Raw genomic sequence first — 14,613 nt, 5'->3', positions numbered from 1 at the left:
CTGTTTAGGTATCCTTGGACTATTTTTCTACCAGGCTGGTATTGGAAGTAGGAGATCTACAGGGATTCACCATCATCTGAATCCAGCAGTTTGGGTTCATATCTCTGTGGATAGTGGTCAATGTCCTGTTGCTAACACACACACACAAAATATAGCTTGCTGGCAAAGAACTTTGTGGGAAGGGAGACCAAAGAACCTTCCTGCCTCTCCTGATGGTACTCTGGGCTGGAGTAGGCACCTTGATGGTGTCAGCCTGACTGGTTTCTGCAGGTCAGAGCTCAAGACGAGGGATTTGGCTTAGCTGGCCTAAAAATTGCCTTGCCAGGGTGATTTGGGCACTCTCTGGGTGACTTGGGCCAGGAAGGTTGCGTGAGGTACTTGGCAGAAGCTGGGAAGTGCATATGGGGAAAGATGCTTTGTTTCTGCCACCAATTGCCTGCTCTGGCAAATACAGCAGCAGGTAGGGCCCTGGTGGGGGGGTTAAAGAAGGGTTGTGGCTGTAACCCCTCACTGGGCTTTGTCTGCCATGCAGATTAGGTGAAGGGCTTTTCTGGCTCAGCGTTGCTAGGCTCTTCCCCCCTATTGACTTGGTGGAGAGGCTGAGGGGGTTGGGGGTGGGAAGGAAAGACTGCATTATATTGTTTCTTTGAGATTTTTTTCCCCCCTCTATGGGGAGATGGGCTTGATCCACTGGTTTTGGATTTCAGAGGCAGAAGGCAAGACATGACCAGCTGGTGTCTTGAAATGGCACAGGTGCAATGGCTGCAGGAGGGGGGAGCCAGGAATAATTACAGGTTTCTGAAGCATCAGGCTTTGCTCAAAAGGGCTCATCGACAAACTGCTCTTTATGGAAAATTAATGGTGAAGCTGGAAGAAACTGTCAGGCCCACTATTGTTGTCATGCGGTAGTGATGCCTTAAAGGAGCAGTACCTCCTGCTTGCCTCCCCTCCATGGGCAGCCTGCAGCCAGCGCGCAGCTTTCTGATCCCACAGCAATTGAAATTTCATGTCGCTGTCATCAGATTTAATAGCCTTGAGTCCCTGTCTTCCCCCTCCCCCTTTCCACCCCCAGTTTGTGATTATGCTTGCTCTTTCCTTTGGAAGCCTTTTATTTATTAGGCCCCTAAACCTGTTTCTGCCTCACTGGGTGAAGGCTAAGTGGGCCAAGCAGCGCAAATTACATGTTTGGGGAATTCAAAAGCATTGCCTTTCCTGGTGGTGGGGGTTATTCCTGAAAGACTGTGGGGTGCATTGGAAAGCTGCTCCCCAAACCTGTTAGGATTCATCTGGGGAGAGATCAGATCCTCAGCTAAAGTCATTCCTCATGATCCCAGAAATGTACTTTAAAAAGAAAATGGAAAGGTTGCTCAAGGCAAGTACAAACTGGTAAGTGTCCCACCTCCAGGCCTGTGTGCAGACACATCGTACACACAGTGTCATGCCTCTGAAAATAACCTATGCGCTAAAGTATAGTGCATCTCACTTGGATATGTTGCTGTTCTATTTCTTTTTGTCCATCTCGACAGCTCAGGTCTACAATTAGCTATTATTTTAACAAGAAACAACAGATATCTGGCAAATTCCATTGTGAACTCTGAAAGTCATCCCGCCACATAATATCTGCAACCAGCACTGCTGCTTTCTGAGTACACTGAAAGTAATAATCTTTAATTATCTGACAGCTCATAGAGAGCTGTGAGTGGGGTCTCTTTACACTCGTGTTGATGGGACCTTTGTACCCAGGAGGCAAGAGTCTCTGTCTCCTCCGGTCATATGAAGCTTTGTCTCTTGATCAGATGCTGGACTCTCAAGGTTGGGAAGTAGTTGGGTCGCCAGCCCCCATAGGCTGAAATTTTTTTCCTAAAATCACTTTCTTTATATCTCTGGAAGTGTTCTCCAAGGAGTAGGTCTTAGACGTTTCTAGAAAGTATTGGCTAGAATGTCTCTTTCTTCAAGTCCTCTGAAATCACAGTGGTGATATTAAACCAGCTAGCCTTTCAGGAAGCAAGAAATGAAAAATAGCACTAATAAACTCCATTAAAAGCTCCTGAAACTACAGCAAACGGTTTTCTATAAACAATAAAAGTTTATAATGTTGGTTATGGAGAACACTGGGGAGTGTGATAGTGCCTGGAGACTTTATTGGGGCTAGCTAGGGGCACCTCATAATAAGGTACATTCAAGTTAGGCTTACCCCATCCTTGTGCTGGTAGTCACTGCTGTGGAAATGCAGGACCATGTGGCAGCCTCCTTGACTGCAACTTCACCTACTTTTTAATAAGGTGCATGTGTGTGTTTGTGTGCAAGTCTGGTGTCCTGTACACAGTGAGCCCCATTTGACCAGATGTACCAAAAACCCTCTAAGACTGACAGTAGGTCCCTTTTTGGTGTCACATCTTTCCTTGTCTCAGGCCCTTTAAACAAGCTGTGGTGTCACTGGAAGTTTTTTTCTGTCTCCCATCTTAAAATGCTGCGCTTCACACTTCAGGATTTTGCTGGTTTAGGAACAGACTGGGCCTCAGCCAACTACGCTGAGTTAAATTTGGAGTGAAAGTTAATGTTTGTGAAGGAAGAGGAAGCAGTTCTTCGGAGAGGTGACTTTGTTTGTACGTGGCCGGATGATGCAGCCTTTAGGATAGTTTCATATGGAAGTGACTGTTGGCCAGATTGCACTTAAAACTGGGAAGGGCCTGGTATCCATGGGACAATGTACAGGCTTTTCACTACAGAAAATGTAGTGGATGCTTTCTGATTGTTGTATCTTCACTCCTACTATAACATCTTCTACCGTACGTGGATATTCTCATAGTCTGTCTTGCATCAAACAAGCGCCAAATCCTCATGTCTCCCTCACAAGAAGGTGCTGGTGTGCATGAGTGCTCTCTCTGAATGACTCTGGACCACATTGTTCTTTGGCCCTAGGTGGGAGCTGTGCTGTAACCTCTCTCTAATGTGGTTTCTCTCCCTTCCCTCTCCCTTCCCCTCCTGCAGACATGCCTGGAGTTGGAGCGATACCTTCAGACTGAACCGCGGAAGATCTCTGAGACCTTTGGTGAGGATTTGGACTGTTTCCTTCATGCCGCCTCAGCCCCAGATGCAGAGGACAATATCCGACGGCTGGACCCCATCCTTTTACCTGTGGAGACGAGTACGTGTGACAAAAGCACTAACGTGGACATTATCCTCTCACGGGACAAGCTGCTCTCTGAGACGTGCCTCAGTTTGCAGTCCACCAGCTCTTCCACAGAAGGCTATACAGCCGTCAACCAGGCCCAACTCAATGCAGTAACCTCATTAACACCGCCTTCCTCCCCAGAGCTCAGCCGCCACCTTGTAAAAACCTCACAGACTCTCTCAGCGGTGGATGGCACGGTGACGTTGAAACTGGTGGCCAAGAAAACTTCACTCAGCTCCGTGAAAGTGGGTGTAGTGACAGCGACCGCGGGGACAATAAAAACTGGGCAAAGTGATAGTGAGCACGTTGGTACAGGGGCAGAAGCATCCCCAGAAAACAAGAAGAGGGTTCATCGCTGTCAGTTTAATGGGTGCCGGAAGGTTTATACAAAGAGCTCCCACTTAAAGGCTCACCAGAGGACTCATACAGGTACTTACGTAGGATGCTTCTCTCATCTTGTCCTCCTGCCACCTAACTGTAACCATGTCCTTTTATTCTCATTTAGAAAGGAAGAAAAAAAATCTCTTCTGAAAGTCCAAGCTTTTGTCTATGAAACAGGGCAGTGGGATAATATGGTAGGCAAGCAAATGTACCCGTTAGTCAGTAGGACAGAGGACTTCAATGTCTACCATTAACCTCTTGGGATTTCATTGTCTTATGGGGCTTGATGCAGAGTCATTTTAGGATAGCTAAGGGATGTAGATGTTCATGTTAAAACTGTGGGCATGCCAGTTTGGGTTTTTGGCACTCACTTCCCCAAGACAACTTCAAAAATGTTAATTTTAGTCAAATGTTAATTGCTTCAACTGAAGAATAGTGTGGGCAGGTTTTGTTGCCTTTTTTTGTGGGGGAAAGAGAAAAGCATACTTAAGATCTGAGATACGCAGTTTAGGATTAATGTGTGCATGAGAGAGTATGTGCGTAGATGCAGACGTGTAGGTGTGGAGATGCACATACCCTTGAAATACTGATGATCTTGGGCTTCTCTGGTGATAAGATACAGTGAGAACAAATGAAAGAATGACATGGACTTTGAATGGAATAATGTGGGTGGAGAGGGAATAGAATGCATGGAAAGATGTCAGGCTGCTATTTTGGATAATATTTACTAATGTTGCATATAAGCTCCACTGTGTAAGCTTCTTGAAGCACACTGAATTGGCTTAGGTTTGCCAGTTCAGGATCCCCACTCTTCTGTCATTTCTTCATAGTCCCCAGTAGCTTTTCAGCTCGTATTCATTGGCAGTAATGGCTGTGCAGTTCGTGTGTGTTGCTGCTTTGTTCTAAGCTTCACATGTGATGAGAGATGATAAATTCCCATTAGCACTGTCTTATCATGTGATTATTCTTGTTTCCAGAGGGATTGCTGTAATCAGTTTTCCCAATTTTACTGTAAAATGTGTGGTCTCTTACGATAACTGCACATTTAATTCACAGCCTTATCATGCAGGCGGACTCCTAGAAGCGAGGTTGTTCTTGCAAGGTAGAAAATAACATGTTGGACCAGTGCAGTAAATCAAACAAATATGTGGGTTGTTAAGAGAGCTGCATCCATCAAATACCAGGCAGTCCTGTAAAAGTTACATAGTCTGAAGTATAAATCATATTACGACATAAAAAGCATTGGTTTTGATCTTTTTATATGGGCTTTCTAGTGCTTTTACTGGGGATAGCCACCTCGCCAGGAGTGACCTCACTTGTGATTCAGTGATTTGAAAGCCAGTGAAAGTAGTGCAGTCATTTTAAAATCTGCAGCAGCATGGTCAGGAGGCTTCTCATAGCAGCGGTGCTGCTGTGAGGCTGGTCCCTATCAGTGCTGTCAGGGGGGATGTCCCAGCAAAGGCCTTCCAGCAGGCAGCGAGGCTCCCATGGAGGTACAAATTTAGAGTGTGAGAGCCCTTATCTGTCCAGAAAAGGGCTCAAGAAAAGGGCTCAAGCTGTGAGTGCGGGGTCTTACACAGCTGTTCCTGAAGTTTGTCAGAAATGTGACATGCTCACCTGTGAAGGGTGAACTTGTGGAGTTTTTCTGGATTTGTCACCAGTAGGTGTGGATGTGGACAAGGAGCCCTGAGAGAGCACTTGGAAAAACCACTACTCTTTCAACACTGCCATCCTTTGGAGTCAAAATTGTGCAAGATTTTCCATGCTTTTGAACTCAGCTTTAGGTCTGGTTTAATTTTTTGCGAAATGTTATGTTTTATAGTTAATGATGAGAAACATTTCTCACTGGCCCTCTGATACTTCTTTTGAATAGCCTTAGACTGTACATTGTGCCATTGACATGTATGTGTCTGCCCATCCACAGCAGTGCTCAATGTGGTGAGAAAGGCAAATCCACTTTTGCTGTCAGGTGGGGAAGACCTATGTCAGATGGTGAGACTTTAGCTGCCCACACCTCCCACTCCCAGCACCACACCTAGTGGGGTCAGCTGCCCCTCTGATCTTACCAGTTAAACCATGTAGACAAAGCATGGTTTCATTAGCTTTCATGGTTAAAGCATGTGTAGACAGCATGGTTTCATTTTGTGATGAGGACTGGATGCAGCCTTGTTTTTAAAATCCATCTCTGATGCAGAACCTGGGAGCCGGTAGGCACCTGGCTCCCATTTTTCTCTGTGGAGCAAAACATCTAAGTAACTTTGAACATTTACAACTTGGGAGCAATCTAGGTGAATCAAGGGAAGGGGTGCAATAGGTTTCACTAACTAGCTTATTTAAGTCCAGAGCACAAAGTCATTCTGACTCCTTCATCCTGCTTAAGTGCTCTATTCCCTTAAAAAAAACCCTGACCGTTGGACGCCTTAAATCAGAGCTGGTGCAATCAAGACATTAAATCTGTTCATGTTGACCTCTGCAGTGGGATCCCCCCGCAGGGACCTCCTGCCTGTGGTAAAAGAGAGGGATACAGAGGAATAGCTAAGGAAATTTGGGACTGAATTATAAATGGCAGGGCTGCCTCCTTTCCCGTGCACTCCTTCAGGGCTAGGGACAAGAAGCCCTTTTCTCTGTCGGTGCTTTGTTTTTTTTCCTGCCTGAGCTGAGTGTGCTGTGGGTTGCAAATGCACCCAGCAGTGCCAATGGCTAGTAGCCACTTGGCTTAGTCAGTGGCTGAGCCAGAGGGTCTGAAATGATTGCGAGATATTTTCCTTTGGCTGGTAGTTTGTTAGTATGTCATGCAAGAACAGTCTGCCAGTGTGGGCTCTGTGTAAAAGGTTGTGAGTGCCCTGACAGACAAAGAGCTCTCAGTGTGGAGTTTGCAGGCAGGGAGGCAGATGTGGGCTGGTCACCCAACTTGCACGTGCGAAGGCCACTTGCTGGATCAAAGAGATTTACTGCAGTGCATGAAAACAAGAAAACCATGGGCTGGGTAGCTGGGGGACAGAAGGCGGCAGAAGGAGGTTGCATTCCTTTCGCTTGTATGTAAGGCTGACCAGACAGACGCTGGCTGGTGTTCCTCACTGCTGCTTGATGAGCCAGACTGAGCTGGAGGCAGTACAGACTGATAGCAGCTTGCTAGATCAGAGACAATCTCTTAGGGCCTTACTTAGGTGGGAGCCCAGAGGCAGTCAGACCCCCCATTGCACTTGGTGCATCCCTCACATTACTCTTCCACATCTCATCTGTAGGAGAATCAAGATAGCACTGTAAGACCCATCAGTGGTTGAACTGGTTATGAAACCATCTTCTGGATGACCTTTGGAGAGGGAATACCAACCATCTGTGTGCAAGACAATCTGGAAGGGAAAGGGAAAAACATTGTCTGGATGGAAAGGGAAATGAAAATATTTGACTGAATTCAAAGTAAGCTGGGGCATCTAAAGCGAAGGACGTGTAAAGGAGCTGAGAGCAGTGGTGGGACAGACTGTAAGAGAGCCACAAAGAAGCCCCTCAGGGGAGGAACAGTGACTGGGCCTGTAAGCAGGAAGAAAAGGTGAGCTGTAGATTTGGAAAGACCATACTGAGATTGTGAGGGTGAGGTAAAAACATCTAAAGAAGGAGCAACCAGGACTTGCATGGTAATCCAACCCTAGCACATTCTCTCACAATTAATTCATGGAGCAGACATCAGTGGAAACAATGACATTTGTCACTTTTGAGAGACAAATTTTGGTCCAGCCTTCACACATGCATGGAGATGAATTGCTAATGTAATGGGGAGTGGAGAGGAAAGGAATTTGAATGAGCCCAAACCCATGTATAGTCATCAGTACTTCCTAAATTAGAAAACAGGATATTGCTGGCCAGTGTCTGGACTAAGGGTGATGTGGCCTGTGACCTATGGGAAGATTAGTCATGAGATGTGGCTGTGCTCCCAGATCAGAGACCTCTGGAGGAGATTTCGATCTCCTGACAAAACCGTATCAGCCTTCCTTGCAGTAATGTACAGAAGGTATGACATGGTGTGGTGCTTTCAGGCCAGAGATAAAGTGTCAGGTATAAACTGACCAGGAAATCCTTAAGATTCGGGATAGTGATGAAAAATGACCTTTAGGGGTTCTGCTGGGGTTTGCATTTTATGCGTATCAGAAGGTTTTGGGTTTTTTCTTCATCCATCTAAAACCAGGTTCTGCTACAACCTAAGCCCAAGTCTGAGAAGCAGCAGTTGGGCACCTCACATCTATATTTAGGCTTCTAAAGCCTAAACAATTGGGAAATACCCATGTAAATAGATGCTATGAGCCTACATGCGATCTTAAGATAGCGCTTATCTAAGTGGAGTTTGTTTCACATTGTCAGGACATCTTATTTTAAATTATATAGTTCTTTGATCTAAAGTGCTGGGTGAGACTAACTAAAACAAACAAATCCAGCCTGCAGGAAAACAAATTACTACATTTGCAAGAACAAGAGAAGAGACACAAGAGATTAGAAAGAGCATTAATGAACAGGAAGGTTTTTGAAATGGGATTTAAAACAACAGAGAAGAGCTTTCCCAAAGTGCTGGAGATAGAAAAGGAAACATCCAGAATTTGGAAATGATTGGAAAAGACCAGATTGAGAGTAGACTGGGTGATAGATACAGAAGATTAATACAAAGTAAAGGAATAATAGAGAAAATAAAGAGTATCTGTGTCTGTGATACCACATGAATGAGAAGCTGCATTGCTGTAGTGTGTTAGTGTGGTAGCACTCGTGAACAGAAAGCTAACGAAGAGAAAGAAAAAGCAAATAGCCAAGCACAGCACCAATTCTGCAGGATGCGAGATTCTGAATAATGACTTACGGAAAAGCATTTGGGAGAACAGTATAGCACAGAAGAAATGAAAGCCATTTTTGTGTTGTACAGAGACCCACTGCTTTGTAGTGAGTCCCCAGCTCTGTGTGCAGGGCTGCAACCCGGCAAGGGGACACGGAGGGACATGCAGGGGCACAGAGGATGCTGAAGGTCCCATGGCAGCAGCTGAAGCAATAGGTGAATGTACTATTGGAAAGAAGAGCTAAGGAAGTGAGGGAGGAGGGGGCTGTGAGGAAGACCTTCATTCATGCCTGAATTTGTTTTGGGAGACAGTTGCATTGCCAAATTGGAAGGATGTGTTTTATTGTGGGGTTGGATGTTTTTGAAGTTTTTTAGGATATAAATGTAACAAGAGTTTATCAAAGCAGATTAAAGTAAGCCCAACCTGAGCATGATCTCTTTCAAAGCCTCTAGTTTTGAAGCCTTTTAGCCATTTGGCAAGTTTGGAGTGGAGTGTTATGATTTCACTGTGAAAGCCACAGCCTTCATTACTACAGAGAGAGCTTAGGCTGAGGAAAGAGTTTTGTGAACCTCCCAGGCAGCAGGACGATGGGCCCAGCCAAAAGCAGCACTTGCCATCTAGAACACCAGTGGCATTCATCCATTGCTTAGTTGCCAATACCTGAATTCTTAGTCCCATGTTTCTGCTCCATCATTTGCCAAATCAATAGGATAGAACAGGTTTTTGTTTGGGTTTGAAAACAGGTATTGTCTGTTTGTTTATTTGCCATGTGAGATGATTTTTGGCACAAGGGAGACCTAGAAAGTGATGTTTGCTGTCTGTTCAGCAGCTGCGGGAGGGAGTGTGTAGGCACCTCCAAATGTTATGGCAGATTGCCTCAGTGAGACACGACAGGAAGGAGCCATCTCTAGTTTGTCATCTAGTGTTTTCTTTATATCCATCCACCCATGAGCCCCCATGAGGCACATGGCAAGGGGGTGAATGGTAGGCATCACAAAGAAAGACTGGAAGAAAAAGCCCTTCGTCTTCTGCTGATTTCCCTTTGTGTTGCTGCTGCCCCACAGTGGGTACAAATGGCAAGTTAATGATGATAAGCTATCATTTTCTTGTCCCATTTGTCCAAAGCACTGCCATTTCTGATTTGAGGTCACAGCAGGCCTGAATTGCTCAGGGATGCTGTTTTTGGCTAAGGTGGGCTTACTGAGCCTGAGCAGGCTGGGAGAGCTGAAGTTCTCTGGGCAGGAAAAGCCAAGTGTGCTACCTCTCATCTCAAAAGCAGGTTAGGCTCTTCCGAAGTTACATATGGGCATGTGAGTCTGGGTCACATCTGGACAAGCAGCCAGCAGCCTGGATGGACCTCTCTGCGCTGAACAGAAAACTTGTGTCTAACACTACTCTTAAAAGCCAGTTGGTTACCACATGTCAAGCAGCAAATGATAATGTGCTGCGGTAGATTGAAATGAGTGAGAGACAAGGATGTCAGGTCAGGGTAATTTGAAGGAGTAGTGCAGCTATTTCGGAAAGTGGAAAACAAAATACTGTGTGGGATCTACTTTATTCACAGGTCTCTCAAAGTAACCAAAACCTTGTGTGTCACTGCAGAACCAAAATCTTTCCATTGGTCAGCTTTAAACACGATAAGAAGGCTTAATAAGAGTTAAAAGCCAGTTTGCAATCCCAGCAGTCCCCATTCGCAGGTAGGAACCCAAATGCTGGATTGGGCAGATTTGCTCCTGAAGGTGCCTGGCCTTCAAAACCCAGGACTGAAAACTGGGGCTGCAAAAGCTGAACGCTGGAAAAAAAACACTTGCAGGCATGCTAGCTAAGATAATAATGACAAGCATGTGTTTCAAGATAAAAGCTGATCCCCAGCTGAGTTCTGACAGAAAGGTGTCCTCACTGTATGGCAATGCACATTCAAAGGCTTAGCAGGGATTTATTCCTTCCTCCTGTACATCTGGACTCGTGCCACCGATAGAGAGAACTTAATAGATTAGTTGGACAATTTTGCAATGTCATTCTAGTTTTTTATGATGACCATAAGTGTTCATTAGAGCATTAGATGCTTGTATTAGTTCTTGGAAATGAATGTTATAAAAATACAGGCATGCACATCTGCGTGTGCTTTGTTCAATATGTAACTGCAAGGAACTGTATTATGGTTAATTTTGCATAAACTTCCATTTGGATGTCTTCTTGTTGATCACCTCTAACTTCGCAAAGCTTTTCCTTCTTCACAGTGAAATTTTCCACATTTGGTCTTTTTCCAGTGTGGTTGCTGTTTGTTATTTTAGAAGTTGGAGGAAAAATACTTGGATTTTAGGAGAATGTGGCATGTGTGTTGGGGAGGGGCAGGGAGAAAAGAGCTGTCCTCAGCGTAACAAGCTTAACTAAAAACTTGGCCTGTGTAGTGGAAAATAGTCCTGAAGTAGAACATTTCTATCTATGAATATCTGGGTAAAAATTAATTTGAATGGACTAAGCTCTGATCTGTTGTAAATTGACTTTCATATGAGTGTCATACATGTCATAAAATTTTATCATTAATTCTTTGTAAAAGCCACAGTATCCCAAAGGTAATTATTTTTCCTGGGCTTTGTTTGGCTTTGAATGTGTGTTAGTGTCCTGGGTTTCAGCTAGGATAGAGTTAATTTTCTTCTCAATAGCTGGTACAGTGTTGGGTTTTGGCCTTAGTCTGAGAACAATGCTGATAACACACCGATGTTTTAGTTGTTGCTAACTAGTGCTTACCCTGATCAAGGACTTTTCAGTCTCTCATGGTCTGCCAGTGAGGAGGGACACAAGAAGCTGGGAGGGAGCAGAGCCAGGACAGCTGACCCAAACTAGCCAAAGGGATGTTCCATACCACAGAACATCATGCCCCGTATATAAACAGGGGGAGCTGGCCAGGAGGCACTGATGGCTGCTCAGGGGCTGGCTGGGCATTGGTCAGTGAGTGGTGAGCAGTTGTACTGTGCATCAGTTGATTTTTCTTGGGTTTTATTTCTTTCTCTCTCCCCTTTCAATTACTATTATTATTGTTGTTGTGATATTTTACTTCAGTTATTAAACTGTTCTTATCTCAACCCATGGATTTTACCTTTTCCCGATTCTCCTCCCCATCCCACTGGGACTGGCGGAGTGACCTGGGCTGAGTGGTACTTAGTTGCTGCCTGAGGTTAAACCACAACAATTAGGTAATGTGTTTCATGCAGTGTCACCCAGCAATGGAATGTCATACTACATTTGTGTCCTCCTTTAGTTACATTCATGTGGCAGCATGAATGACCTGGGTGGTATTAATTATCTTTACTCACTGCCTTGTGCTCCTGAGACCAGGCTGTTTGATTCACCAAGGTTTGTCCAGCAGTGTTGACTTCTTCACTGAGGGTGAAGGTGCAAGGAGCTCCTGCACTGCTGAGCACAACCTGCCACCTCCAGCCCCAGGACAGGAGAAAGCACAAGGGACAATGAGATCTCCCTCAGAAACATCACATGCCTGCCGTCATGTACGTAGCCCTGCCCTCACACCAGGGCAGCCTTCACTGGGAGAACCTGCCAGTGTAGTTTTTAAACCCAAGTATATTTCCCTTCCACCTTCACCCCCAAATCAAATCCAGTATCTGAATGAATGGAAGCATCCTCAGTTTTCTTTCGTTTTTCTTTCTTTTGTTGACAAAACTGGGAAACAGAAAGGAATGTATGTTCTTTTCCCTTTTTTCCTTTCTTTTTCCATACATAAAGAATGTATGTTCTTTGTGTTTTATTCCTGTACTGTCTTTGCCAGTCTGCGTCATATTTTTTGGTCATCTCTTTCTGAGTTTTCAGTGGCAAAAGGGAGACAATGAAGTGACAGATAAATGGTGAAAAACATCAACACTGTTGTAGCTTGAATAAGCAAAGCCCCACATTCATTTGCAAAAATACAGAGCGAAACTATTTAAAACATTAGCATTTGGAAAAGGTGTCTATTCCTCTTGGGTTTTTTCATTGCTCCTAGTTCCCAATACATGTGTCTTGTATTTTGCCTGGAATATTTGCCTTCTTATTTTGCCTGGAATTTCTCAGAAACTCTTGGTTTCCAACACGCACCTCTTCGATACACTGCTCCAGATTATGTAAATACACCCTGTGTCCCATGAAGGGCTGTATTCATTGTCCACCCTCTGGGGTAACATACAAAAAACAAAGGGAAAAATATATCTCAGGGTTCTGGAAAAATCTGACCCAGTGAACTGCCGATCTTTTTTTACCTTTTTCATCTGTTCCTTCTGCTGCTGCTGCCTTGCCTTGCATCTTGGAGCTCTCAGAGCTCCACTGAATTTGAAACTAAAAGCCCTTATTAGAGGAGATTTTTTTTAAAGTTCTTGCCGCTCCTCTGGGGACTGAAGTAATGGCAGCTTGAAGCAGCAGAGAATGTGTAATTAGGGCAAACAGCAATGCCTCGCATGGTGGGGAGAAACAGGAGGAGAGGAGGGGAAGCGTGCAACAGCCCGGCGTGCACAGGCTGTTACTAGGAGACCCCGGCACGAAATGCATGAGATGCAGGGTGCTAATGGGCCAGCCCGCCGCCTGGGTACCAGCCCGACCTGCTGCACAGCTGCTTCTGCCCTCCCGTTGCCAAGCAACTCCATCATTTTTTTTCTTCGCTTTCTCCCTTTTCTCCTCTTCAATTTTCCTGTCCCCTTCACTCCCTTATTCCGGAGGCTTAATTGGGTAGTGCTGCTGCTCTGGCTGCCTGCCTGGGCCTGCCCCTCTGCTGCTGTCCCCAGGGCCCGGCACTGGGGGAGGATGTGCTGGCAATTAATGGGGCACAAACATGGGGTGTGCACCCTGGCTGGTGCTGGCCCCCGGCTCCACTCTCTGACAGCCGGGAGCATCTTCTGGAGAGAAAGGGTTTGAAAAGCGAAGAGTGTTCCTAAGGCTTTATCCTTCTTGATGACCCAAGGAGATAGAGCGTGGCATTCTACCCCACATTCAGTGCTCAGCAGTATGGCAGCGGGCATTCATTAAATGTGTCCTCTTAAGTAGAGTAGAAAATAGAACATTCCAATTTCTTTGAATGTTGCTCCATGCTTTGCTTTTCTCTGCTCTTTGGCTAGGCAGGTGGGCTTTGTGGTTATGTGTTAGGTGCTTGTGTGTGTGTAAGACATAATGCTGCAAAAATTCATTTCTTTTTGTTTCCTGAATGGCTACATGCCGAAGACTGCTGCTGGCTCCATAGACAAGCTTTGGCAAAGCCCTTAGGGACTAATCCAGAGCTTAGAAGTTTGTAGAAAGACTGATTGGACATTGGGTCTGGTTCTTAACCTCTTTTCCCCGATCTCTAATATAGGCATGATCAGAGCTATCTCTCTATAAGGGCACTGCTGATCTTTTTGGATGAAAGGAGCTGTACATCGTTCCTGGAAATGTACCGCTTTTACACTTGATCATCCCTGCCCATCTAAAAATAGGTACAACCTTCTCATATTGTGTGTTTCACAATTCTGTCACATTCCTCTTCTGCCCCATCCCGTCTCCTGCCAGCTTTTCTCTTGTGCTTTGTCACCCTTTCAAAGGCTTTTCCATCTTTCCAGCAGGTGGCAAAACTGTGAATAAAATGCCTTCTTTTTTTCCTTCTTCTTTTTTCTCTTTTTGGGTAGAAAGCATTGGCGAGCCACTTCAGCACTGACCACTGCCCCCCCTTGCACTCCTTTGTAATAATAAAAATAATAATTAGGCTTTCCATTCTCCAACAAAAATCAATTAGGAGTATATTGAGGAATGAAAGGCTCTGGAAAGTATCTGAAATTGATTTTTGTAATTAGTTTTACTGGTTGATGGGTTGCACGCACATATGCTTAGATGTTAGCATTGATCTCTGGAGGATGTGTGTATTAAATAGCCTGCTCTTCCTTTTTGCTAGAGAAATGAACTTATTAATCTTAAAAAGAGGGTGATGTTGTGCAGCGAACAACAGCTGCTCACTAGGTTTTTGGTAGGCTCACCAGCAGAGCAGCTGCCTGAGCCATGTGATGGTAGCTTGTTGTATCTGGTGTGAAAATGGGGATATTTAACAAGCAGCAACTTTTGGGCTACTTCTCTTCTGTGTCTCACCTCTGACAAAGTGTATGTATGTAATGAGGGAGGACAGGCATGGGTGTTAAGGAGACCTGTCTGGTTAGATTTCATTTTCCCAGGAATCCTTAAAACTGAGTGCCCTTCTGCACCATGCTTCTATTAAATACTGCACAGTCC

General features: G+C 45.0%; 1 protein-coding gene across 1 annotated transcript in view; it reads left to right on the top strand.

Moving 5' to 3' along the window:
* The window catches only part of KLF7 (KLF transcription factor 7), a gene marked incomplete at its 3' end in the record, with an annotated part of 55,960 nt that overhangs the window by 27,285 nt on the left and 14,062 nt on the right, over positions 1-14,613 (top strand). Inside the window, exon 2 of the mRNA XM_080622193.1 lies at positions 2,992-3,604. Coding sequence (XP_080478319.1) covers positions 2,992-3,604 — 613 coding nt within the window. The remainder of the gene's footprint in view (positions 1-2,991; positions 3,605-14,613) is intronic.

Source organism: Psittacula echo, assembly GCF_963264785.1.
Source record: "Psittacula echo genome assembly, chromosome: 6".
NCBI classification, from domain to species: Eukaryota; Metazoa; Chordata; class Aves; order Psittaciformes; family Psittacidae; genus Psittacula; species Psittacula echo.
The sequence above is the reverse complement of the archived record's forward strand: the minus strand, read 5'-3'. Positions and strand labels throughout refer to the sequence as shown.